Genomic DNA, 27827 nt, shown 5'->3' on the forward strand with positions numbered 1-27827 from the left:
CCTGTGGAGTGCGGCTTCATTTGAACAAGGACGGGCGAGTCCAACCTCCACAGGTTATCCGTGAAACAACTGGATGCTATTCTGCTCTAGAAAGCAATTACAGTTTTTCTCACAAAGAACCAAAACCACACATTTCTGTTTGAACTCTTCACAAAAGAAAGGTTTAGCTGTGAACAGTAAGAAGGATGGTATGTTTTAACACAAAAACTACCATACACACAACAAAAGAACCACAGTGTGCCTCTCTTTTTATTCTTTATTTTACAGTTCACAATTAGAAACCTACTGATAAATTACACAGTTCACCCTCCTGTTTGGGGGTTTTAAATGCCTCAGAGTCGTGCTGCCAATCCCATCTCATCCCAGGAAGGTGGCTCAAGGTGCCACCAGGTTACACAAGGCAGAGTGGCCAAACAACCCGCAACAAACCCCTCCACAGGCCGTGCTTCACGTGGGAAGTTAACGGGCAGCAGGAATTATCCCCTAAAAACACATCCGAAATGGAAAAATATACTGGATATCATTTCAAGGTTATTTTATAGACTTGCAAACGTTACAAATGTTCTTGGGGAAGAAAAACCCAAACTTCCAGGGCTGCAGGTCAGCCAGGTTGTATTTGCAGGGAGCAACTACCCAGACTGGCCCTTTTTCAAGGCCTTGCATTTTAAGCAATTCTCTCTGAAGCCTCCTTTTGCAGAGCAGAAAGCTAAGTTAGGTCCCTCCTCAGCCATGCATTTCAACATCTGCTTAACTTTGTACACAGTTGCAGCCACCAATTCAGATGTTTCACCAGTGGTACCCACATCCCTGCTCATATTTTTTCTGCTCAGAAGTTCCTCATTTCCCAACTTGTTTTTTTGGCCTCCAACTCCTAGTGCAACCATCTCCTCTTTAAAAAGATGGCACACACTGCACAGCAAATCTGCTGAATTTCAACAGGCTCCTGCAAAAGAAACCCTACAGAAAACACTGGGAGTTTTCATATCAAGTCTAGCTGAACATCACAGGGACATTATAAAAAAGCACAGTAGTGCCTGAACCTTCCTTAGCCAAGTCCCTCCGAATTGAGGATCACAGTGGCATGGAGACTGAAGAGCTTTTCCAGCTGGCGCAGGCTCTCTGCTGCAGTGAGGATCGCTGGCTGCGAGCAGACCTGGACTGGCCGCTCCTTGCAGGACACTATCCAACCCAATGCTGGGGGTGAAACCCAGCTCTGTGCAAAGAACCCACACAAAGCCACCGCCTCAGCAAGGTGGAAGAGGGCAGTGCATTACAGTGGTGCGAGACTGCACCACAGGGCATGAACGTCACTCACAGTAAGTCAGAAAGCCAAATCCAGAGATGAGGCTACGTGTACTTGCCAGTAGAAACTGGTGACTGATGAGGAATGGACAGAACACACCATGAGCATGTATTTATAAAGAGGAAAAAAAGGGGCAAATTGCATTTGTTTTGCCATTACAAACGAACATTTTACCAGTTTTCTCCTTGTATCCTTCCACAGTAGCTCACCTTTGGCACAAGGAATTCTATGTATCACAAGATTTAATTAATAATAATACTTCATATCAACACTCAGCACTTACATAGCGCTTCTCATATTCAAAGTGCTTTACAAAAGTTTGTGAGTCCTCACAACACCCCTGTGAGGTAGGTAAGTATTATTATCCCCATTTTACAGATGGGGAAACTGAGGCAGAGAGGTAAAGTGACTTGCCCAAGGCTTTACAGGGAGTTGAAACTCATGATGTAGTGGCCCAGTGCTGGTCTCCCTTATGGTGGTGTAACACAGATGAACTCCCACAGAGCTATACTGGTGTAAGCAAAACAATCCAACCCAAGTTTCTCTGGCTCCCAATCCTCCGCTCCAATCAACTGGCCATACCTACTCCACCTAAACCAACGGTTTGCCTTCTGAAACACTACAGAAAGTCCAGAGTGCAGCAGGAGCGAGTCTGCAATCTTAAGGCAACATATACTTTAACAGCTCCATAACTCTGCAGCAGAGACTACACACAGACGTGTTTCTGCCACACTGCAAGAGTCTTAAGACAATTCAAGTTGTCTCCAGCTCTGCATGTATCAGCTTTGAGGCTGATTCTCTTCTCCCTCAAGTTCGAATAAATCCAGAGCAAAACAATGGGGCTGCACCAGCATAGAACTAGTATGAGATCTGAACCAGACCTTCTACCTGCTGCTTCATAGGCAAATGCCCCTACTAATATCTTTTCATTTTGGACGGCTTCGGCATGGTTCATTTCACTCTCTCTCTCTCCGAGTTTGTATCTCTGCATATAAACAAACTTTCAACATTTCCAACTCATCAGCACCAGCATTTAAACAGCACCATACATCTTTCTAAGACCGATCAATATTTCCAGAAAAGTGTCAATGCATGCAAATATCACATACAAAAACATCAAGAGTGCTGGGAGATGATACCAAGGATAGAGGTGATCACAAGACAGCACACATTTAGTTTTTATTAAAAATACCAAACAACTCACTCTTACTGTAACTATGCCACTTAGGTGATCATTCTAACCTGCAGAAGTACAGGTACTTTTCCTCCAACTATTTACCTACCTACCTAGAAAGAAAGAGAAATAGCAAGCACACACATTTATACTTCCTCAAACTTGGCAGGCATAATTCATGTGAATGGGAAAGGAGTGTTTGGGGAGGTGGGTGAGATTGTACACTGGGTTTAGGGCAGTGGAGTACAAAAGAAGTAGAAAATATCACATGCATCATTACCATCAGTAGTCAACGTGATGAAAATAAACCCAAAATTTAGATGGATTCATGCATGACATCCACTGAAAATCTCAAACCCTAAGCACACTGAAGCTGGCAGACATTTTGTGCCACTTCACCTATGTCCAGACACAGCATCAGCAAATAAGATCAAACAAACCTTGAAAAGAAAGCAAAAGGAAGAATAAACCAGCCTGGAGACAACAATCTTCCACAAACCACTTCCCTGCATTATTTTCAAATACATTTTACTCTTAAGCAGTTTCAGAAAGGAGTGGGGGAGAAAGAGACCCACTACTATTTCTTTTTAAACTGGCTCAGCACCAGCACCAGCTCAGAGAGAGGGAGAGAAAAAGAATTCTTCAAACGTGATCCTTGGTACTTGATTAAAATGTTGCTAGCCAGCCGACAAAACCCTAAATTGCCAGAGGGTTTGAAGTGGAGTGGATACACGGTGCTGCTCATGGTCCTCTTCATTTGCTATGATATCTGCTCCGTGGGCCTCATCTGTATATCTCCAATCTAGAAGAGACCAACACAGGATTTTACCGGAGCACTGAAGTCCATTTTAAATCCTGCACTGGGCACTGCCATGCTGCACCATTACAATGGCAAGCTGCACATGAAGAAAGTTTCCGTGACCAGAAATGAGCCTGCTTCACCGAGATATTAAAAATAAATTAAGGTGAATGTGACTGCTCTGCCTTTAGCGGAAGGAATAAAAGCACAAACATGCACAGAAAAGAGTGCAAGATGACACTGATTATACATAAACTCTCATGGTTCAAGTCTTTAGTTTGGTCCTGCTCACAGCGGGTCAAGCAGAAGCACTGCTTGATTGGCCACAGGCAGGACTTTCTATCGTCTTAAGACAAGAAGGCCAGCTATCACTACTGATCCGATGTCAAGACGGCCACATCTTGCTCCAGAGGTGCAGAGTTCACTCAAGGGGCTGCTAAACCCCTCATGATCAAAGTTTGCTTTTGCAACAGGAACTTTTATGTTGCATATAGTAAACTTTGACACTGCTTCTGCCTCCTCCTGGCTCCAGCTCAGAGCTGGTCACTTATTTCTTGTTTCACAGGAGGGAAGTCCCACTGGCAGCACAAGCACCTCACACCACCCTTGGGGAGGTGCACAGCACTTGGCAGGATCAGGCCAACATGTTATCCGACAACTGGCAGAACCTCACCCAGCTGCAAGACTGTCAGCAAGTCTCAGACGGCACCATCCAAAAAAAGAGCAAAACATGCCCATATCCCTCCTGTTCCCCCTGCCTCGCGCAGTCCTTCTCTGGGGTCAGAGCAGCCTTTGCTGGATCCGCAGGGCTGCGAGCAGCCCAAGCGGCGCAATCCTATAGCTGCCATAAGGGAGTGTAAACAAACGTGATCACTGCTAATCCCCAGCCCAGGCTCTGCTAAGCACACACCTGACACAGCGGCCGCAACGCTGATTAGCAAATGTCAGGGCAGCAATTACCCACTCTGCCTTCAGCCACCCACAGCAGTCCTCCAACCCAACCACAGCCTACCTGTACGTGAGGTGGGGCACTGAGGACATATATGACAGCGTTAGCCATATCTTCAGCTTTGAGACACTGGAAAGACAGGAAAGAGATTCTCAGTCAAAGGGCACCTCAAAGTTAACCACAAGATTGCTCCTTTCCTAGCCATCAATAATGAGTTTCGACAGTGTCACTGGGGCATGTCAAAAAGATGCAAGCAAGCAGGAAAAAAAGAATCCATTAAAAATTTAACAAAGGCCATGTCTGGTGCTGATAGTTCTCCATTTGCTGTGAATAATCTTATTACTGGCACAGTAATTCTGCCAGGTCAGGCATTGCCATCCTTATAAAAAATTCCCAGAAAAGCACAAGAAATCTTGTGCTAGCCATCTGCAAGACAACATGCTCTCACATTTCTCCTTGTGTAGGCATGTTTGCTTACATATCTTCTCTTCAATAAAGAAGTCATAGCCTGCCAAATGCCAAAGCTGACTGATATTTATTTACAGGAACATCAGAATAAAAGGAAAAATATAGGGAGTGGGAAACTGAACGAAAAATCTACATAGCGTATAAGTATCAGCGCAAAATCTGAGGTTTGAGTGCTGAGACTTTGGGGATGCTGATTACATCTTGGAAAGCACTGGGCACTCTGCAGAACTAGTTCCTTATGCTACTAGCCAGGAGAGAGAGTGTTAAAACCACAATCAGAGCCACTTCCCTCTGTTTCCATTTCTTCATGTCCTACCCGAATGCTCTCGTATGTTGCAGCAGCTCTCTCAGGGTCATTATCATGAAGTTTAAAAGCAAATCCCGTTTCCACCAGTCCTGGAGATATACACTGGAAAAAAGCAGAGCACATCCTAATAGGATTTGTAATTCTCCTTCAATAAAAGAATAAAAGAAAAGGAGAGAAAACTTTTTAGCACTGAAAAGGCCAAAAAAACCCCAGTCCCCTTTCTATTGTTCTCCCTCTCCACCCTTTTTCTAGGGGAATAGTTTAAGACAGCAGACTTGGCCTTAATGACTGTTGTGGCAAGTACCTCTGGGAAACCGCTGATGGGTACTTCCCTGTTCATGTCCCAAAGGGACAGAGAAGCAGAGAAAATGATGGAAAAGCTTGCAATACAAATTAACGTCTGGACACCTCACTTCTGAGATTCAAGTCCTGAATGAGAGCAAACAGCCCAGCTGACTGCCTCCCTCTGCTGTCATGAGCCCCCCTCGCTCCCCAACAAGGAACTGCCCACTTTGTGCACCCAAAAAGTTTATTCCCTGACACAGCTCATTGCTGCCATGCCTTCTGCACCTGTCTCTCTCTGCCTGGGAAAGAGAGGTGGTCAGGGACAGTTGGCCATAGGACTTGAACATTCCCAGTGTGCTGAGCACTATTTTTGCATTTCCTTGCCTGTTTTCCAAAGGGAAAACCTCTGCCCCATAAAGCCTGCCAGCTCTCTACCACCCACAAAAGCAGGACACCAGAAGAGAGCCCACGGTACTCACTGTAGCTCGTATATGAGTCTTTGCTTCTCTGAGTTCTTGCCTCAGCCCCTCCGTGAGGGCTGTAACTGCATACTTGGTGGCACTGTAAAAATGCACCACCGACTGTGGCACGACGCTGTGGCCATTCATGCTGAGAAGAGAGCAGAAAGGAAAGAGCTGAGAGGTGGGGGAGCAAGCAGAGTCCCGAGAAGGAACCAACAGGATATTCAAACCACCGTAACGAACACAGAAAGAGACACTGAGATGGTGGCTATGTGAGGAATTCTCCTCTCCTTCAGGAAACGCACACCACCAGAGGTTCCTCTCGACACAGCTGTTTTCTGGAGCTGGTCAAGAACTTTCAATCTTCAGCCCTACACCATTGCAAGTGGTTGGCATTATCCTTTTCTCCCTGGTTCAGTCTTTCTTACATTTAGACCAGCAGAGGTTAAAAAACTGTGGTTTGAAAATCAACCATTGCAATCCTTGGAAAACCCCTTCTTGGGCACCATCAGCCCACTCCAAGGTCAAAGCACCACTGCTTAAATCCTCACTGCAAGGTGGGGAGGAGGCGGCCCACGTGGCTGATCCCACATTCCCCCCTGCATACCTGTTAATGTTAATAATATGCCCATCATCGATGTTTCTCTCTTTCATGGACTGGTAGGCCTCTCGGGTGCAGATGCTCACAGCCATCACATTGACCTGAGGGAAGAGAAAAGAAGAAGCAACTAAGACCAGCAGCCCTGCCTGGCACCCTTTGACTTGCCCCCTGCACGCCCGAAGCTGCGGATGCAGGTTCCAGTCCCCAACCCACAGCAATTCCTGCAAACGCCAACAGAGGGAAATGCACATACGCACACTGCACGCCTGCTGCACAAGCCACATCACGCTGCGACCAAGCTCAGGGCTGCAGTCACAAGGGGTTTGGGCAGGGGAGGCACAGATACCCAGTTTTGTGAGACAGCCTTGGCCTCTGCCAGAAATTAATGGACTTAATTGTTTTACAGGCAAGTGTGAGGGTAGAGTGCAATGTAAGGGAGAATGAACCCACTTCCCCACAGTCAGCACTCTGTCCAGGAGACAAAGTTGTTTATTTTGTACAGCACTGAGCACACTGGTGTTTGGGCAGCTGACAGGACACTAACAGCAGGTAATTAGGTCAGTTAGTTAACGAGGAAATCCCCAGATATCACCTGTCAGAGCACCAGGCACTCAGAGGCACTGCAAACCACACAGCCAGCAAAGAGCCTCCCGTGCACAAATGAAGCCAAAGATCACATTGTGCCATGGGGAAGGCCAGAGCGGGTAAGTAACCCCGCAGATACGAAAGCCACCAGTCTGTCACCCTGTCCACTGACATTTTCCTCAGCCCTAACTGGATAAGCCAAGGAAGAAAGGACATGGCAACTTATCCAGTCCTTTAGCACAGGATCCAGAGCTTTCCAGGCTCTTGCTCTTTGGACCAGAACTGCCCAGCACACTGTTGCTTGGTTAAACTCAGTCATATCACCTCTGCAATGTGCCATCGTTAATGTGCAGATGCCTTGAGCATTTGCTGACCATAAAACACAGAGTCAAAGTTTCCAGGAAGACAGAGATATGGAAATTCCCCCAGCTAGAATACAAAGCACCCAGAGGTGTGTGCAAGACTGATGAGCAAGCTGTCTCAGCAGCAGTGCTAACTGCTTAAGTTTATAGTGGTTTAGACTTGGAAAAGTGGCTGAATGGTAGAAGGTGTCCGCTGAAGCCCTCTAGAAAGGATGTAACACCGTTTCAAGGCAAGACACACTGCCAGGTGTCCTACCTAATGGCATGTCACTTTGCTAACTAAATGAGCAGGCCAGACAGGTCTAAAAACACCACTGTCAACTAAATATTCAGGAAGAACTAAATTTCTGATGAATCAGAAGTCAGGTGCAACTATAAATGGGAGGAGCAGCAGGAACAAGGCCATGTGGACAGCGAGCAAAGGATACAAGAGGGCTGGCTATCTATCATTGCTGTGAAACTTATAAACAAGAATGGGGCAGGCTAACTATGACTTGCTAGCACAAAAGGACATGCAAGAGAGGAACATTAGTTTGGAGACCAGAAAATAAGAGGCAGAAAGGGATGGATTTGGGAGATGTAATTACTGAGCAGCACACAAAGGACGAGCGGGGTCAGCTGAAGGATCTTCGGTCACTGCTTTTGTCTCGGTCATTATTTCCTATTCATTACTAGAGGCCATGCTTGTGAGTTTTTGTCTTGGCGACAGATAAATAGCATGCTTATCTGATCTTGGGGTACCCAGGCAACACAAGTTGAGTCATCATCCTCATCCAAGTGCACTTTGGTTGAGCACACAGTCACTGCCGGATATCTCAGTGATCATACCTGGAACTACAGAGATAATTCCCCAGCACCAGGTTGAAGATTTACCTTGGCTGTGCAAGGAAGAAAGTTAGCAGACATGTCAGCAGAAGCAGCACCTCAGCATTGGAGCAAAGCCCAGAGCAGGCAGGGCATGGAAGGCTTCTGGATTTTACAGTAAGGTGGTCAAGGAAAGCAGGAGTAACCCGCTCCAGTCTGATACACTAACCAAGTGAGGAGCCAGTCCTTTCAGATATGGATACGGGCAACTTTTAGTATAAAAAGCCTTCATGACGAGCAACATCCCTGCTTTCCTCCCTGCCCCAAGACGCCCTGAACCCACCAGGCACCACATCTTTAGTGCAGTCACTCCCTGATTCTACTCCATCTCCGTAGGCCGCTAGAGGGTAACATCAGCCTAAAGCCTGAGAACAGGCTCCAACGCTGTGATTCATGCTGAGCAATGCTTCCTTGCGTGGGTAGAATTACAACATTTTGACAACTACTGGCAAAGCAAGATACTAATCAACAGCCACATGGGAAAGTCCAGAGCCTGTACAGTAAGACACCGTGGTACAACAAAACAACTGGCTGGAAGGCAACTGAGCTGGGATTGCCTCGCTGCCTTTTCCCGAGAGCACCCACAGGATTTTTGGGTGAAATCCCATTTCAAAACACGGAAAAGGCACTTGGGAACCTAAAAATGTGCCTGGAAAATGAGCAAGGTTTAGGGCTGTATCGCTTTGAGAAACAATCTAAAGGCTGTTGTTAACAAATATCCACGCAAGACATTTTTCAGCCTCATTCCTATTTTAAGAACAAAAGGTTCAAAGGTCCCTTAGCAAAGATGGCCAACACATCTGCGCTCTGCCTTTGCACAGCACGCTGCACAAGGCAGCAGGTCTGTGACTGCCGCGTGTGTGCGCTAATGCAACAGAAACAATGAAGGCACATTTTCTAGCAATTAATGAGTTCCAATTGCCAGGTTGGGAGAACATAAAAGATCCTGTTCCTGGAAGCACTGAGCATCTCACTTCCCAGAATCAGCCTTTTCTAAGGCATCAAAATGAGTATCCCAGCTCCTAAGCATATATAAAAATGCAGGTTACGGAAAACATATCTCTGCACAGATGGTATATAAAAGCAAGAAGAACAGAGCCTTGCTGGTCAATGAATAATGCCAAGAAGAGTCAAACCCATTTAGTGTCTAAAGGAGGGAGAGGATGTGTGCTGCAGTCCTTTGTGCCCTGAACAGTGCAAATGGAAAGTTCAGCTTGAATTCCTGGCTGTAAAGCTCAGTAGGTAAAACATGAAGGAGCTGTTCAAATCCCAGAGCCTGGAGTCAGTGTGTACACAGCACCCAGCCCCGGCTACTCCCGCTTGGATCAGGGACGGCTGGAGGACTTTGCTCCAGCCTCATGTCAAGCACAACCTCACAAACAAGTAGAGAGAAAAGGGGGGAAGCCGCAAACCAAAAGATGATGGGCTTAGAACCTGCCTGCAATAACACACTCCCTCCTGCATACACACCAAATTTACTGACTGGCAATGCTGGGCTCTGCGCTGCTGTAAAACAACGGAGACACAATTCCTAACATACGACTCCTGCAGCCCAGGGAGAAGCAGCTCCCCCCTTGGGAATAAATACCAGACAATAAGGAACTGGAACATTAAAAAAGAGGAGGAATAAGTAAATGATAACATGCTTTCGACTGTTAGATGTATAGCAAGAGATTTTATGGAATAGGTATACTGAGAGGGGAGCCTGGAAGGAGACAGAGCCTCAAAGTCATAAAAAATGCATGGAAACAAAAATCAATTTACCAAAAAGAAAAAAATGCCTTTAATTTAAGGCCCTAATGCCTGCTAAATCGATAGATCAATGGCTGTTCAGAAACTTTTCCTGTCTTGCAGCCCAGAAGTACACTGAAACTCTCCAACAGCATCTCAAACGGTGCTGCTCTCTAACACCTTTCTCCAAGCGACCTTTGGAAGAAGCCTCCCTGCTCCTGCTCAGCTCTGCAAAGCCCAGTGGCCCATGAAAGGTGCTGGCAACCTTCCGCCGTCCTGACCCTCCGAGAGCTTCAGAGCATGGAGGAAAAATAGGCCTGGCGAGTGTTTCCCTGGGGCTGGCGTGCCACAGCGGGGAGAGCTGTCACTGCAGATCCCTCCTCAAACCCCACTGCCACGCCGGTGCTTGCACAACCACGGCATGCTTGGAGAGCGGGATTCCCAAGCAGGGAGGTTGCTGCCACAAAACGGGGGGACACAGCAAAAGGAAAAACCCTGAGCTATTTCTACTGCTTCCCAGCAGGCTAAAAAGCAAAGCCCAGGCTTGTCAGGCTGCCTAGGCTGAGGTGGGTGAAGCACTTGGCTCTACAGTTTCCCAGGGCTTCACCTTTGCATTAAAGGTACAAGTGTTATTCAATTACACACAAGTCAAGAGCAAACCCACCAGCTGCTGGGAAGCTGGTCAGAGGAAAAAAATCTGCCAGTATAGGAAGAAAGCTTGGGTGTGTCTCAGTCTGTTCCTAGTGCTGCAACAGCATTTTTGCCAAGCAATGACAGCAGATATAGCCGTACAGATCACCTCTGGGAATAAAACATGTCCCCAGCCTGGTTTCCTAATGCTGCTCTTGTAGAGCCACCACCTTGCCTCTCCTCCCACCCCATCTGTCATCCCGAAGCAGCTCCAAAGGGTGCACACAGCAGCACCCACAAGGAGGGGGATACCACAGGCTCCCAAACTTTGAGCCACTGTGAATACCAACACTGGAGTGTTTCACACAGGACAATCCCTGTTCCAAAATTTTTCTCCCTAAAAGTGGCGGAAGGTGAGATAAAGAGAGCACTCCCAGCTGAGCAGCCAGGGAAAGGAGCACAGAGAGGGGAAGAGCCTTCAGCTGGCAAAAGCCATGCATGTGTCCCCTGCCTGCCCACCCTACAAAGAACAAAAGGTCAGAAGAACAAAGACAAACGAGCACGAGGGACACGCAGCATCCACAGAGGCATCCACACAAGATGCGATCACAGTGACGAGGACAAGGAGTTTACAAGGCGCAGGCGACCCACAGGGCCAGGCTTGCAGCGAGACAACGCTGGGAAGTGCCCTGCTTTATACCAGCTCAGCCTCAGCTACACTTCACTTAATTTTATTTAAAGACTCCATGGCAACCAGCGACGGGAAGATGCGGCTGTGCAGTGACCCAGGCTGGGCAACCCACAAAAGCCTGGCTGGGCAGACAAAGCTGAGCTGAGCTCGCTTTGGCTGCAGTCGCAGCAGCCAGCAGACCGGCCAAAATCCTAACAAGAACTTAATTAGCCAGGATACGGCAGTTCTTGCCCTGGCAGCAGGAGTCTGAGGCCTCGATGTGCCTCTCTGTTTTGCTTTACACAGTCCCTGAAACTACTGCTGGATGAACAGACACCAGCTGCCACAGGAGCCCACAGATCCTGTCTGCCTCCGCTGTCAGATGTAGAGGCCCCAAGCCTACAGCTTCGAGCAGCTTTTCAAATAGACATGTCTTTTCCTTCACTAGGACAAGCTCCCATAGCTGCTGGAGGTGCTACAAGACTTACTCAAAGCCATGAGTTTGACTCCTGTTCCTATGAAGATAACGCTTTCACACGCAGAAGTACAGGAGGGGAAAATCACCTTCGTGAAAAGCTCCTGTTTCAGCATCTCACCGGCCAGAGCTGCAGGAAGGCCAGTACAAAAGGGCTGTTGCCAGGGCACGCAAACTGGCCTGGGGTCCCAGAGCTGTGGCTACCACTGCTATGTGCAGAAAAGGGCCATCACATAATGACAAAAGATGGTGAAGTCCCAAAAAGATGCACAGCAGCACCTCAGGGCAGCAAGACCCAGGGAGAAGCGCTGCTAGTAAATGGCATGGACCATTTGCACAAACTCCCAGTTCAGCATACGAAATTGCCTCATTCATATCCAGCTCTAACCAGATTATGGGCAGAAAATTAAGCTATAAAGACAAAAAGCATTACAGCTTTTTAAGCTAAAAAGAATCTGCCCATTTTACAACCCACTGCTACAACTAACAGGATTAGCTACAAAAGCCAGTGCTTGGCATTCAATTTCCTATTTTACTGAAGAAAAAAAAAAAAGTGAGGCTCATCACCCTCTAGAAAGCCATAGAGCTAAAGGAAAAAGTGCTGCTGAAGGTATTGAGTGTTTTCATACTCCAAGCTGAAGGCATCAGCAGTGCATGATGTCTTTCCACTTCCCAATCAGCAAACCCAGGCCATGTCAGAGCCAGATGGGAAGCAGGTCCTCAGCTCTGCACATGTGAAATAAGTAGATGGGGACAATGCTGCTGGTGGCCAGAAGAAATAAAAATCTAGCACAGTTCCCCCTCTCCCAGTGGCACTACTCACGTCTATCATTGTCCGCCAGCCCTCCGTTTTCCCCGAGAGCAGGGGCTCCGGGCGAGCCAGCCCTGCGTTGTTGATGCAGACATCAACTCCTTGATGAAGGGTCTTGATGGCAGAGAACATCGACAGGATCTCCTCTTCGTTGGAGAGATCGCATTTGTACGGGATGAGGGTCCCCGGATAGCCTGCACTCTGGCATTCAGCTGCCAATTTCTAGGGAACAGAAAAGAAGGAAGAAAACAACCATTGGCCTCCTCTCCTCATGGAGTAGCTTATCCAGCCATTTGCTTAAAAACACACCCCAGGGCTAACAAAACACGGCAGGCTTCCCGGTGAGCCTGTCTTAAAAGCAGGCACTAGGGAAGAATAATTGTAAATGCTAATTAAGAAAAAAGAAATATCGATATACATGAGACTCTGAGCGCTTTGGCCTTTAAGTTATTAAACTTGAGGACACACTCCATGCTCATCCATCACCCCAGGCAACGCAGGTTGAGGTGCGCAGGTGTTGGCAAAATACAAATATATACTGCCGCGGCACCAGGCTGCAAGTCTGCCACACTGCTGCGCAGATAAAAGACGTGGCAATCACATGCCTGACAATTCCTCGTTAGCCATTACCAACAATTATTCCAAGCATCCAGATCTTTTATCAGACTAGATGATATAAAGCAAATGAAAGGCCAAGAGCTGCCGCTGGCCGCCTGTGTTAATGATGCGGCAGCCACCACGCCAAATCCTCTGGAGGATGCCCTTTACCCCCTGATGCTAATGAGAAGCAGCATCTCATCTCTGATGTGTCATATTAGCGACAGTGACAGCTTCCAGCGTGAGGCGAGAGCCACGTGATGTCTGGTTTCTGTGGAGAGATGGACTCTGGCTACAAACGTCCACCAAATCACTCGAACGCCATCGCCCGCGGCGGTTTCACCAACGTGACATTTCAGCGGGTGCAATAAAGCTCTCCTCCTGCCAGAGGCAGCTTTCCCACTCCTCCCGGCTCCTCCCTGCATACCAAGGACTGCAATTCACAGCCTTTTATAAAAAGAGGAGCAAGGCCCAGCACAGGAGTTGCCTGGCTGGAAGCAGAGGACGCTGGATGGTGATTGCACATGAAGGTGGCTGTGTAACAGCCTGGCCCTAGCCGAGCTTGGAGCAGAGCGCCTGCCCTGGAGCTCACCCAGCCTCGGCCAGAAACAAGGATGCAGGGAAGCTGGGGCACCAGCCACGGTACCCAGAAGCACCCGAAACACCACGGGGAAGCTCACACCAGAGGGATGTTGACTTTTTTTTTGCTTGCTCTGAGGTAGAGCATCACCTCCCAGACTGGCCCAGCTCCCTCCTGGCCCTCCAGGAGGATGCATGGAGAAATTGCCACATTTTGGAGAAGGCAGATGCTGAAACCAGCCCCACCATGTGTACCAACATGGGGAAGAGCCTGGAGAGCCACGCTGGCCTTAGACATGCTCGCTCTCATGAAAGCGGGAGTGACAAACCAGAGCATCGAAGGTGTCTTTCTCCCAGGGGAAGCTAGCAAGCACCAGGGTCCCCTGCCCCTTTCATTTAGCAGAGCTGGCCTTTTGGTGGCTGCTGCAGAGGCAGATTTGCCCCCCAAAACACCCAGCATTGGTGACATTCGCAGAGTTCGTCAGCCAGCCTGATGTCCAAATTCTGAAACAAACATTAGACCAAAGGGAAAAAACATGGAACATAAGGGAAAGTGGAAAGAGAAGGAAAACAACAAAAAAAAAATCAGAGACAGCATGGCACCTGCTCCCCTGGCACAGGCTGGCAGGAGAGCTTGTGGGGCTGCATTAATTCACAAACACCACAGGACCTGGCGAATGCCAAACCAAAGCACGGGCCCAGCTCCCATCCAGCTGGCCTCCAACACATGCCATCCCACAGATCAGATGCCAGCATGCCCAGGAAACCTGCAGGTCCTGGTCCCTGAAGTTTTGTTAGAATCAGCTTTCTGCTCCCCAACCAGCACAACACAGGACAGCCACGTGCCTCGGGAACCAGGAGGGCTGGCAACTTGGTTAGATTCCACAAAGTCCAAAAAGGCAAAAAAAATCCACCTGAAGATGTGAATTGGCTCCCAACTCCAAATCATAAAGTGTGCTCTTTGTCAGTGGCTTTTTCGGTGACCAACTTTCTCTTAGCCAAGTTTTACACAGAGCAGGGCTGAGCATCCTCACTGGGAGAGGGACAGACAAGCCAGGACCTCCAAACCCCTCTCTGCGCCCCAAGCACATTAATTTTAATTACTCTGGGGCAAGTGGCTCTGTTCAGTAAATGATTTTCAATCTTTCTCCATACATAAGACCACAGCAGAGGTGGGCCAAGTCCCTGAACAGCAAGTTTAAGCTTTTCTGACTTGCCTTTCACAGCAATCCACAGCTTTCACAGACCACAAGCCGAAACCAGCCCCTGTCTAAGGGTCTGGTCCAGAAGCCGCTCTCCTTTCTGGGTACCGCTTCAGTCAAGGCATTGCAGTAACCTAAGAATTATTATTATTGCTCTCACAGCACCAAGCAAGAAGGGGACAGACATGCTGAGTTCAGCCCAGAGATCGATACATCCCAACAGCATCACGCTCTCTGGAGAGCTCTGCTTGGGCTGAGCTAGACAATATTTCTGCCCGACGGAGAACAAAGGTGCACCTGGGACTGAATCGTACCTCTCTGTACCCTCCCAGGGCTGGTTTCACTTTGCTATACATGCAATCTTGTTGATTATGTGCTGATAAGAGTAGAAAAATATATACTTTTTAAAGATCAGAGTACACACTTGAGAAAACAGTTGGGAGAAAAATCTGCAAGAGCAGCATGTAAAAATTAAAAGCAGTATGAAAGGCTGCTGGAAGGTGCTAAACCACTCCAGAGATGGGGGCCTTCTTCCTGCAAAGATACAGGAGACAAAAATGGGCAAGGAGCCCTCAACCACATTCTTCATAACCTGGCACCAAGGTGACAGCTTCAGAGCTCTCTCCATCCGACTGCCAAACTCGAGCACTCCACTAAGGGATCCATCCCATTCAGTATTTGCTTATAAAGTACCACGGCTCACGTCTGGCACTTCCTAGTTCAGCAGGTTATGGCCAGAAGTATGGTCTTAATTTGCTCTTGGCAGAGGGCTAGTGTCCTGGCACCTCCTGAAATTGCCAGGCTGTGTTTAGTTTGCTTGAACGAGAGCTAGGTTGAGTTATCTTTCCAGTGGTGCCTTCAATTTTCACTGCTGGTGTCAGTGCTCGTCGCTAGTAAAGCAGGGTGCTGCCTTTCAAAGTTAGCATGATCACACTCAGAAAGGAAAAACAGGGCACCCGTTGCAACCGGAGGCTGAGCATCATGGTGCATCCCAGAGCTGCAGGGAGGAAAGCTTACAGTTCATGGCAGGAACCGGTCCAGCAGAACTCAGCCCTGCTGAACTTGAATCAAGCAACGCCAATGATTTTAAAAGATGAGACACACAAGCACAAGGGATTGGGACAAATGTCCCAAAAGAGGACTCATGCCAGGAGAGCTGGCTGGAAGAAAGCAGGGCCCATCAGCATGGACGGGAAAGGACAGACAAGCTCATCTACAGCCAAGAGGGAAATGCCGTGTTTAATATCTCCATTTCCATGTTCAGCTGTCACTTTTCACTACTCGGTGAAACCTTTCACTGTTCAGTACAGCTCCTCGATGGAGGCAGACAGGGTCTAAACACCACAGGCTGCAGCACAGCAACCCAGATGAAGGAGGAGATGAAACAAGGAGTGCTCTGGACAGCAGTGGCTATTGTGGTAGAGTTGTCCATCCTGTTTTCCCAGGCAATCTCCTTAGCTTATGTCTTAGGTACACCAAGAGAAAGCTCTTTCTCTCTCAGAGAAAGACTCCTCTGCCACAACTGACCAGAGAAATCAAATATCTCTCAAGATCCTTCTTTTCCTGTCTGGCGTCTCGCCGCCTCAAACGAGACTTAACACTGATCCTTTCATCTCTCAGTCTACACTTGTGTTAACAAATTCTCTTTGAAAATGAAGTGCTGAACACCACTGACATCCAGGCAGAGCTGAACATGCTTCAACCATCTATAGATAAAGAGTCATCACAGGCTCTTCAAAGAAACATCAACTGCGGGCAAGTTTGCAAGAGAAGACTTATGTAAAGGAACTCTCTGAATTAGGGAGCTTGCAATATTTTTTCAGGGCATCCGTTAAGTCACTCAATTAATGCTCATTCCACTTTAAGCACACCACACACACAAGGGGGGGGGGGGAGAAAAAAGTTGGTTTTCCAGGTTTCATTAGCAACTTGAGAGTGACCACGTAACGCAACACCAATACAGACAAGGGCCAGCACACCTCCAGCAGCTGGGGATGGAGCTTTGAAACAAGACCTGAGCATCTCTATACCACACTGTTACCACTGGATGCTTGGAAACGGACAGCCAGACACTATAGCTACTGGTACAAACTGGCATAATGCAACATAAATAAGAAACAGATACCCTATGCATTAAAATGTTTAACCTAGAGCCATCCACTGCCACGGATGCAAGCCCTTGCCCCTGTAATTCTGATACGCTAGCCAGCATGAACACAGTACCTGGCAAGTTCTGCAATACCCATGGAAGACTAGCTTTCCACAAAGGGCATCTAAACTACTCATGTGATATAGCAAGCCAATATGGCAGTATGCACTAGATACGCAGGCTGCGATGTGCCTCTGGCTTAGACACCAGTTTTTCCACTGACATCACCGTGATTTATTTCAGCTTCCAGCAGTGTTGGATGAATGCATGAGCAAATGAAAAAAAACCACCTAACACCTACCTACATGTAAGAAAGACATAGAAGAATACCTGGTCATGATGCTTACTATGTACTATTTAGTTGTCTGCTTTTAAAGGTCTAAAAGGATGCCTCACATTTATGGGACATTTTCCGTATGTTAAGAATACATCAGTTCTCCCAAGAAGGGGTTAATGCTCTTTGTGCCTACGACACTTGTAAAGGGCACAGTGCCATGCATTTAGATTCAGTCTTGGTAAAATGGTTTTACAAAACTAATTGATATAAACATTTAAGGGGACCCTTAAGGGGAGGAAAAAAAGAAAAGAGTCACGTAGGGCTTTATTTGGCAAACCATCCTATTAACTTCAGACACATTTAGTTCAGAGAGATTAAAGCCAGAAGAAACAATTAGGTAATTTTTAATCTGACCTGCCGTTCATCACAGGTACTTGCATCCTACTGATTTTGCTTATGCTTAAATACAAGGCTGTACCAAGAAACCAACTGGAAAGAAACCAAAGTCACCCCAATTACTTTTGCTGTCTAAAGGAAATGAAGGAGAAAAATCCTAACGAAGAGCAACACAGTTGTGAAAGAAAACTGGGGGCTTACAAATCCTTTCCTTTTACTGATTGGCAACTTTGAAGCTTCTTTTAATTAAGATTTAATACCAGTGCAACAGCATAACAGAGGAAGACATATATAGTGAATAAAGCACTAGACTGGGGTTTATTTCCATAGTGTGCTCTGCGACCACAGGCAAGATTCAGAGCTGTTTCCCTAACTGTAAAATGAAGATAATCACATTGAGCCCCTTCCTAGAGCAGTCTGAATCTTTCACAGTGCTCCAGAAACCCACCCACCTCTCAGCACAGGCAGAGGAAAAAGCAATCAAAACTTGGACAAAATTTAAGTCCCTGTATGTGTTTTTTTTCACCCTGTATCATCCTAAACATACTGATTTTACAGTCCTTGCAAAGACTCAGAGGTGGCATACAAAATCAGTACTTATATAATAAATAACCCAGAAAAATCAGATCTCATGCTGTGGAAGAGAAGGGAATAAAACCCTGGGGAACCTCTTGGACCTCTTTGCTGTTTATCAACTTCCAGTAGCAAGAAGCAGACTGAGGAGAGGCATCTAAGGGGTAATAGTCCCAGCCAGATAGTCGTGACCACAGTCACCGTCAGGGCGGCATGGCACAGCATGGCACGGCACGGCACGGCACCCCTCCCTCCTGTCAGATCCTCATGCCCGTGGAGCTGCCACGATTCACAATACCCACCCAGAGATCATGCAAAGTTACATCTTGGCATACCCCCGGCATCAGCTCTCTGGGATGTCTCCTGGATGCTACCCAGGCTCTGGACACTGAACATCAACACGGTACCTGCCCTTCGCCCAGCAAACCCATCCCACAGGCTCCGTAGGGGCCAAAAGCATCTCCTGCCCGTGGGTGCAGCGGGGCTCAAGGAAGCCACTCAGCTGGTTTCATCCCAGGCACTGAAGTCAGACTCCCTGCTAAACAGGGGTCTCATTGAGCAGTCGTGTCTTCCCAGTACTGGTAATTGTCCTCCCAGACTGCTCCAGACTCACACTGCTTTTTTCCAAGCCCTCTCTGCTCCCTGCACATTTTCAGTAGTTAAACATCCAAGACTATGTTTTCCTAGCTCACTTATTTTTAAATTTCCAGTGTCATACACACGAGCCAAATCGCCCCATTTACGCTGGCCTGAACGTCCCTGCTACCTTAAGGCATTCAAACAATCGCTCCTTACGTCAAAGCTGAAGGCACTTTTTTTTTTTTACTGCTTGCTCAGATCACGTTTCTACAGGCTGGCGTGGGGGAGGAGGAAATACGCTGCTCCTACGATGACAGCTCATTAGAGCAATATCTCTTGCTTATTCTGAGGTATGACTATCCTAAAACAAGCATCATAGGTGCCTGCCTGCTCTTCAGCTCCAACACGCATAAAGCAGGTTCCCACGCAGCCAGGCACGTAAATGTTGTCCTTCCTCAAAGAACCCCAGTACTCAGTATTACTAAGACTGAAGCTGCTGTATTGCAGCCACCTGCAGTCCTCCACCAGCCCTTGGCCGCCTTCGCAAGCAGGGTTCAAAGACCACGTAGCTCCAAGACACCCAAGTGCCTGCACACAGCAGACCCAACGCAGGTCCACATGTCGCAGGCTGGATCGCCACCCGTTCGAGCACAGATTTCCAAGGCAACCTGCAAACACACCACTCGGAGGGCAGAGCTGAGCCTGAGCTTCAGCCTGACACCCTCAGATCACGGCACATGCCTTCTGTGTCATCTCCACCACAGGCGAGCACACCTCCACTACGCTTAGGAAGTAAAAAAAAATTTATTTAGTTATTTTAATTAAATCAAACTCCACCTAATCTTGCAGCAGGGAAGGTCTGAGATGCCTAGCAATACCCTAAAGATCTAGGGTGTGATCTGAGGCCCATGGAAACCATCAGCACATGCCCACCCTGAAGAACATATCTTGTAATGGAGTATATCACCGTACCTTGTGGGTGAGAGTTGGAAGCACTCCTGAGGACAGCCAGGACTCACTCCCAGCTCCATCACAAGCTCACCGGGAGGCTTTCCCCCTTCCCAGCCCCAGCATCCCCACCTGCGAGACAAAGCAGCAGCAGATGATAACCCACTGGTGAGCTCTGAGCTCCTTGCTTGGGGGCCCAGGAAAACTTGAGCATTGACTGCGGCCGCTGGGCTCCCAGAGCTTGGCCAAGCCCTACATCTCACTGTGACACAACACGCCTGTCAGCACGGCCATCTGCAAAGCACCCACCGCTGTCACCGAAACAGCCGTACCAGAACAGCAGGTCCTCACCGTCAGACCACGAGATCGGCCTTTTCCCCTCTCAACACCCCGCAGCGCAGCCCTGGCTTTTCTCCAAAGCTCACGGAGCTGGGTGTTTTCCCATTCTCCCCCAGCGCCATCCACACGGCAGCAAGCGTTCCTGCTGCGAGGGCAGGGCAAGAGCCACTGTCCTGACACATCTCTGTCTCACCGGCTCCCATCCTGCACCCGTGTAATCCTCAACAAATCTTCTTCTGAAAAGACAGATTAACACACACTAGGAGAGGAGTGGGCCTTCCGCCACCAGCTCCCAACGCTCCCCAGTACCAAAATTCAGGTGACAAGTCCTGAATTTTAATACACCCCAGATTTACGGCCCACCGACAAGCGCGACGAAGGCTCCCGCACGCCCCAGCCCAGCCGTGGTCGGAACAAGCAGCAGTGACAGCAGGGATTACCATTTCCATCGCCGCACAGCTGCAGGTGCCGCGATTAAACATCTGTACCAACGCCAACGCCACTGGACACAGCGGGCTCAGCGCCGCTCACATCTATGCCAATGCTAATCCCCAGTTAAGCTGAACAGAGCTGCAGCTGATCTGCACGAGCCTAACAGGGAGAAAAGTCTGGCTGAAGGAGTAAGACCGCAGGTCCTCTGCTCCCGCAGCATCCTGGTCCCATTTTTACCTTATAGAACCAGGGTGGTCGCAAACCCACCCAGGACTGAGCAAGGCAAAATAATGATATTGAGAGCCAGGAAATTACCATTAACACTTCCCACATGGACACTGGCAGGAGCGAGGGTTAAAGCTCGACTTTAGTACAGCCGCTACTTTCTGCAGAGCTTAAACTATTAACAAGCCCGAGGAAAACCACCATCATATTTATTCCCCAACGCTGTGCTGGCTGCGTCCAGACCTCCCTGCCCCGGGACACTTTCCATAAACCCAAAACAGAGGCCAGAAAGCCCCCTCCGTGTCTAAACACTGCTCCCGTACAGCCTTCCCACCTCCCCAGGGCAGCAGCTGCCAGGTTTTACACGGGGAAACTGAGGCACAAGACAGCTATCTAATCTGCCTTGTTACACAGCAAGGCAGAGGCAGAACAAGCACCCCACCACACCTCCAAAATCCCAGGAAAGGCTCAGTTATTACTTATTTTTAGGGCTGCAAGCACGACATACCCCAGTATCACTGCTCTATTGCAAAGCCAAAGGGAGCAGAAGAGAAGCAGTAAGCGGGGGGCTGCTGCAACTTATTGTTTCATATGTTTTTAAAGCACGTTTTGGGGGAAAGAGGATGAATCCAACCCGGTTTAAAAGCAACCCTTCCCCCACGTGCCTCCTGAGCTTCAAGGCTGAGGAAAACCATCAGGCCAACAAAGCATTTGCTCCCACTGCTCAGGACAGCAATTAGGGGATCTCTGTCGTATTTATCAGGAAAGGATCTGGTCAGGGACAAACAGCAATAAAAGCACCTCAGAGGCCTTGAGAACCCACCATCCCTGAGGCAAGGCCTTTGCAAAACACAAAACAAGCCCTTCCAGAGGCCAAGGAGATGCTGAAGGTCATTCATCTACATGGAGACTGTGCCTTGGGATTATCCTGCCTGGAGCTGCTCCTCCTGCCTTAAAAAGTAATTCATCGAGCTACCACGCAGCCCAGCAGCTCTGCAGCCTGCATGCCGGGAGAGCAAGGGGTCCAGGGCAAGAGGAGATGGGGAGCGACGAGGTCCACGACGAGCCTTTGGGGACAGCGGCTCACCCACCTTCGGCACAGGGAGGATGGGAGCGGGTGGCCTCAGCCAGGCTGCCCGACGGATGGGAGCCAGGCACCAAAATTCATGCCTCTCGCATTCAGCCACGAGCCCGTTGCTGTTAAGGCACAAGATTAAGACAGCGTGGGCACAGAGGGTGAAACCTGTGGTTTTGGGAACGCCCCGTGAGACCCAGCCCCAGCTGTAGGGCAGAGGGACAGACCCCACCATGGACACCCAGCACTGCAGGGACATCCACAGCTCGACCCCCCCCTCCCCGATAGACACTCACAGGGGGAGGCCAAAATTTTAACCAGTTGACCTCCAAGCCATCGGCATGATTTGCACGCGATGTCATTAAATTCCACATTCAGGTACTATGAAACAATTTAGCTGTTAATTAATCGCCTTGGAGCACCGAAGGGGTCGAGAGCCTCCCTTGTACCTTACGGCCAGGGCAGCAATTCGTGGAAGTGGTCAGCCAGCCCGCAAACGGCTACTCGGGGTGCTCAGCTCCCGGGTGGAAGGCTTGGCTACTTCTTCCTCCTCCCACACCAGCACGGCGCTGCTTGATGAAGAGAGCGCTAGCCTCTTCAGAGATTGGACTGCTCGAATCTGCAATCAATAGCTCAGCTTATCAAAGGCTATTTCTTGAGCAAGATCTAACCTTGACAATGCAGTCCCTGGTTATAAATGTTACCTTTGATCAATAAGTGTCACAAATGCATTAGAATTAATCGGTTAAACCTTGTATTTTAAACCACATTTATTACTTCCTGCACAGCTCGCTCTCCGAACCCCAACAAAGAAAAAAAAAATATTTTTTTTAGAACACGACATCCACGATTAAATCTCTCCAACACCTAGAAGCAAGACATTGCCCAAGGGCCCCGATCTCCCTGCGACACAGCAGCAGGTTCCCCCACCAACATCCTGCCCCTCCGGCAGCTCAGCCAGGTCCCGCTGCTTCAGGGGATGCTCACCGGTCTCGCGGGAGCAGCCGGACGCTTTGTTATTTGGCCTGCAGCGGACCCAAGGCATTCCCATCGCAGACTGGGAGCCCAGGGCCGGCACACTGGAGTCACACAGCTCCGTACGCTCCAACCCGATGCCATAACCCTGCCAGCTCAGCTATTTCCAGCAGTGATATGAAGGACTGCAGGAGCTGTCTGACTTCCCGCACCTCTCCAGATGAGTCTTTTCCAAGTGATGAATTAACAACACTTGGAAGGCGCTGGAAAAAAACAAAATTTGGAAAAAAAAAAAAAAAATCACAAAATAAGTGACTGATGCTGCTGGCTACCCTACAGCAAGGTATCAAAGCAATGAACGAGGTGCTGCCTAACCTGAAGCAGGTGGGACTGCCCCGACCACGGTTTCTCCCATCGGCAATGGCCCCGGTCACAGAGCCACAATGCCTGCACGGATCCAGTGCTCCGACACCGGGGCCGGAGGGAGAACTCCTACCAGCACTTTTGCCATTCTCTACAAACGTAGAAGTAAATATAAAAATACATGAAATTAAACTTTATTATAAAAAAGAGTGTAATACCAAGTGTCAACTGCAAACTCTTTGGAAACAGCTCCCTGTCTCGTGCCTTTCTGTGCTCCAAAAGAAAAGCACTTGAGTACCTCGATGCCTTTACCATGCCTCCAAGCCAGACCCGACATTTACCACAAACCCTCCCAAGTCTTCCCACCCCAGGGGAAGAACACTGCAAGACAAACCTTATCCATCATGCTGAAAAAAAGACCAGAGAATGGTTTGCCAGCCAGGGGGGAAACGTTTTGTCCTGTGGATGGGGAAACTCTCTCCCATTTTTGTGCTGCTGCAAGAAGTCAGACATGAAATACAAATTTCTGGAAAACACGAAGAAGAAGAAAGTTGAAAAGCCTTGTAGCAAAGCCATCAAAAGCAGTAAGAGATACTCTGCCTTTTGTTTGCGTGATGGAGCGACTGTGGCTTAACATGCTATTGCATACCAGCTAAGCTGTGGCAAGTCATTAAATCACAGCAAGTCTTCTCGCAGGCTGGAGACCCAAGCGATCAGCGAGGGGTCCCTGTGAACGCAATCATCTAATAGGGAGCAGTTTCCACCAAAGCCCGGTCTTACAGGCTGATAAAAATTCTTGGCTAATTCATTAAGGCACTTACGCTCGCTCCTGACTTGGAACACGTGTAGGTATGTGAACAGCAGAAAACACTCAGCAAGAACACATGCCAAAATGTCTATGACAGCTGTTAGTACCTCCTGGCATGCAAAAGTAAAATAAAGCCATTTTAATTATATTTTATTCCTGAAAGTCTGACTGTTAAAGTTACTGTTGGATGACCCACACGAAAAGTCTCCACTCACAAAAGTGGCACGAGTGGGGAACGCAAGGCTGCTTACGAGCAAGGACTGCAGGAGGGTCAACGCTGGTTTAAAGGGCTAGATATGATTACAGGGGGAAACCCAGCCACCGGAGCCTGCATTTGCCATGCCTGCACGTATGAGGATGTGACAAAAGAAAAATCAAATCCAAATTTGAAACGATACCACCAAAGTCAGCCGGAGCACTAACTCAAGGCCAGTTGAGCGCGTGGCTTTTCTACAGGGCCAGTGGATGGAAAAAAAGAAAAAGAAAAAAAAAAAAGATACTCTTGCAGGTTTTGTAAGCCATTAACATTTTTATTTCAAAAGTCAAATAAAGAGCACTGGAGTCGTGACACAGGTTTAATACCAAAACCGCAACTTTGCAATTCCTTCATTATCTTGCCTCAAGCCCTTATCTGATTTTCCAAGAGATTAAGAAATCTTGACACAGCATTTATTGCCCAAGTTAAATTCCCCACAAGACAACATACTCTTTCAGTCACCAGTTTACAGTAGGTTGTAAAACCACCATACAGAGTGGTTCCAGACACTTTACCTTAAAATGGATGACTAGTGCATAGCATTAATGAAAACATATGCTTATGTGCTACAAAATGAGTATTGTATTCCTGGGTTTAAACTATACCATTTGCACTCTTTCCATTTCAAGCTGCCTTGATCTATTTTGGGGGTTTGCTCCCCCATACACCATTATCCACAGTGGTATTGAGTGAATTATTCAATTGTATACAGCAACAAGATTTGTCCTGCAGCAATTACGGCCGTGATGCTCTAACCTCTCCTTTATTCACATGTGACAACACCAAGCCTTCAGCTCCTTCGTATTTCTCTCCTTTCGTCCCTGTGTCGCCGCGCCCCAGCCCTGAACATCAGCACCGCTTTCCCCATCCTGCCCGTTACCTGTGAGCCGCTCTCCCCGAATTAGCACATCCTTCAAACCCCCACCCTGGTTTCCTGCAAGGATGCCACCCTCCAGCTCCCGACCAACAATGCCTTGGAAAATCAGCAGCCAGAGATAACAGATGAGTGTATTTTGTGGATAGATCTGGTTATACAATAACTAATCAAGGTAACGACATGCTTGCAGAGTGCCGATGGCACAGACCTTCCCGTTGCCTTCCTACTGCCCGCAGCATCCGAAGCCCCTCCAGCAGGCAGGAGCCCCACTGGGAGCTCCCGAAACGGGGTCTGGCTTCATCACCCACCATACCAGCTGCAGCACGGTCATCCCTGCAAGCAATGCCAACGTCTGCTCCTCGAGATGGCTTCTTACAGCCACGTCCAAAGTCCCAAGTCCCAGTATGAGCTCAATAGTCTGAAGCCTGAACATCTTCCTCCTTTTTTTTTTTTTTAAAGGAAAAAACCACAAAGTGAAGCTCCTGGAGGAAAGCTTAGTTATCATAAACAACTCTGCTCTGAAGGCATGGCAGGAGTCGGTAAGAAGCCTCATCTGTGCCAACACAAGCATCCCTGGCAGCCAGCCCAAGGTGACGGACCTGTTCCCGGAGCGACCCTGGACCACCTCGTGCTTCACCACCTTCCCTTCCCCGAGCGAGCAGCACCTCTGGGATTTTCTTCCTCTTTACAGAAACATGCTTCACAATAATAAAACCAGAATAGCAACAGAGCAAAACACAGTCCGGACACCTACGAAAACAAATGACCATGGAAACACAATTCAGCCCTTAGAGAGGACAGGAGAAAGAATGAAGCAGGGACAAACATTAGCTGTGGGGTTGAACACAAGTTTTTGAAACACAACAGTAACAAGAGACTTGGAAGACAGTCAGCATTGTTCAGTACATGTGCATACCACACAAGCTCATATATCACCTATATAAAACACGATTGCGTTTTGTGCAGATTCAAATAAAAAGGCAAAGCTTTTAAAAGACTGCTCTTTCTTAAATCCATACTGTATTTTAGCCAGAAAAGTTTCAGAAAGGAAGGCTTTCAGGCTTTAGAAAGGAAGGAAACTCCTCTGTTGCACTGAAGGTTCCACTGACTTTCTTTACCAAATAAAATCAAAAAATTTCAAAAGAAAATCCAAAGAATGGACAATATTAGAAACAGCAATATTGGAAATGGCTTTTTTGTCGTTTTTTGGAGAGGAATGTGAAACAACGGCATCTTTTACAGCATCCTTTACCAGGTACCGTGAGGCTACAACAGCCTCATGAAGCCAGGCTATGGAAGTACATTAAACACCATAAGCCACACGTGGGAAAGCGTTTGGAGAGCTCGGCTTTCCCTGTAAACCGCAGTATCAAAATGTCGGGAAGTCCAAAGTTAGAAGCAAGCCCCAAAGGACAGTTAACTAAGTCACGCGGGTGTGTTTTCTCCTCTCTGCAAGAGGTGTCCTTCTGATTCACGATGAAGAACGGAAAAAGTTTTGTTACTTCCAAGCATTTCTTTATTTAACCCCACTTTTCAGCAACACCAGCAACGTCAAGCCTTGTTTTCCATTATTTTTTTGGACAATTTATTCTTGGTGTGGTCAACTGTGCATAGGGAGTCCTTATCACCTTTGCTAAGGAAATACAAACAGTGGCTGTTCGTATAAATCTCCTTTGGCTCGGCAGGCACCAAACAACCAAGATGACAACCTTTAAGCTGTCTGACTGTAACTTTTTTCCTCCCTCAGAGGAAACTTCTTGAAAAGTAACTAGGCTTTAGTTTGTGCTGTTGCAAGGTAAAGCCTACAAATGCATCCAACTACAAAAAAGGAACCCACAGAAACTATTTCTTTTAAGCATCTTTATTCTTAAGCCAAGGTCATGGGCTTTTTGACTTAGCTCTAGAGATGCTTGTCCTAGGGGTAAACAGCATGTTAAGGACCGAAACCCTCTTTTAACCTTAACTCCTAAAAGGGTCCCGACTCCTGAAGGCCAGCATTCAGACATTGGAAAGCGAGCGGGGTTTAACGTGCCCTTAAACGTTTCGCAGCCAAGACCCACAGCCCACCGCAGGGCCAGGCACCCAGATGCTATTTTAAACCTCGATAAGAGGAAGCTCAAAAAAAAAAAAACCCAACAAAAAAAAAACCAAACCCAAAACCAAACCGCCCCAAAACAGAATCTGCTCCTCGAGCAACTTCCAGCCGACGGTCCCTGCTCCTCCGAGCCGGGAAAAACCCCACAGGGCCTCCCGGGAAGGCGCCCACCCGGGGAAGCCCCCACGCACCAGCCGGAGCCGGCTCTTCCCCGTAGCAGGGGGCCGAGAACCGGGCCGGCAGCCCGGCCCTCACGGAGGCGGGAACCGAGGCGGGACCCCGGAGGCCACCGGTCCCGGTACAACCCGGGGAGGCTCCGGCCACCGGTCACCGCCCGGAGCGGGGCTGAACCGACCGGCGGCACCCGGCCCGGCCCGCCGCCGCCTCACGCAGCCCCGCGGGCCCGGCCCCAACCCCGGTACCTCGATCTTGTCGACGCTACGAGCGCACCCCACCACCTTCATGCCGTGCTGCACCAGAGCCCGCGCCACGGCCGCCCCGATGCCCACGGAGGCGCCGGTAACCAGCGCGACGCGCCCGGTCCAGCGCTCCATGGCCCCGGCCCGGCCCCGCCGCCGCCGCCGCGCACAATGCGCCGCCCGCCCGC

General features: G+C 48.5%; 1 protein-coding gene across 2 annotated transcripts; it reads right to left on the reverse strand.

Moving 5' to 3' along the window:
* Positions 1 to 231: 231 nt before the first annotated feature.
* On the reverse strand, positions 232 to 27827 carry DHRS11 (dehydrogenase/reductase 11). 2 transcript variants are annotated; one of them, XR_011326032.1, is made up of 7 exons: positions 27643 to 27827; positions 12488 to 12697; positions 6354 to 6448; positions 5765 to 5894; positions 5010 to 5124; positions 4289 to 4354; positions 232 to 3279 (listed from the first exon to the last, which is right to left on the reverse strand). XR_011326032.1 is itself a non-coding variant. In XM_069790945.1 (7 exons), the coding sequence occupies exons 1-7, from the start codon at positions 27772 to 27774 to the stop codon at positions 3238 to 3240; spliced, it is 768 nt and encodes a 255-aa protein (XP_069647046.1). In that variant the 5' UTR covers positions 27775 to 27827; the 3' UTR covers positions 232 to 3237. The 2 variants fall into 2 exon arrangements, 1 of the variants encoding a protein (XP_069647046.1); XM_069790945.1 differs by having other exon boundaries at positions 5010 to 5102.

Source organism: Haliaeetus albicilla, chromosome 9 (genome assembly GCF_947461875.1).
Source record: "Haliaeetus albicilla chromosome 9, bHalAlb1.1, whole genome shotgun sequence".
NCBI classification, from domain to species: domain Eukaryota; kingdom Metazoa; phylum Chordata; class Aves; order Accipitriformes; family Accipitridae; genus Haliaeetus; species Haliaeetus albicilla.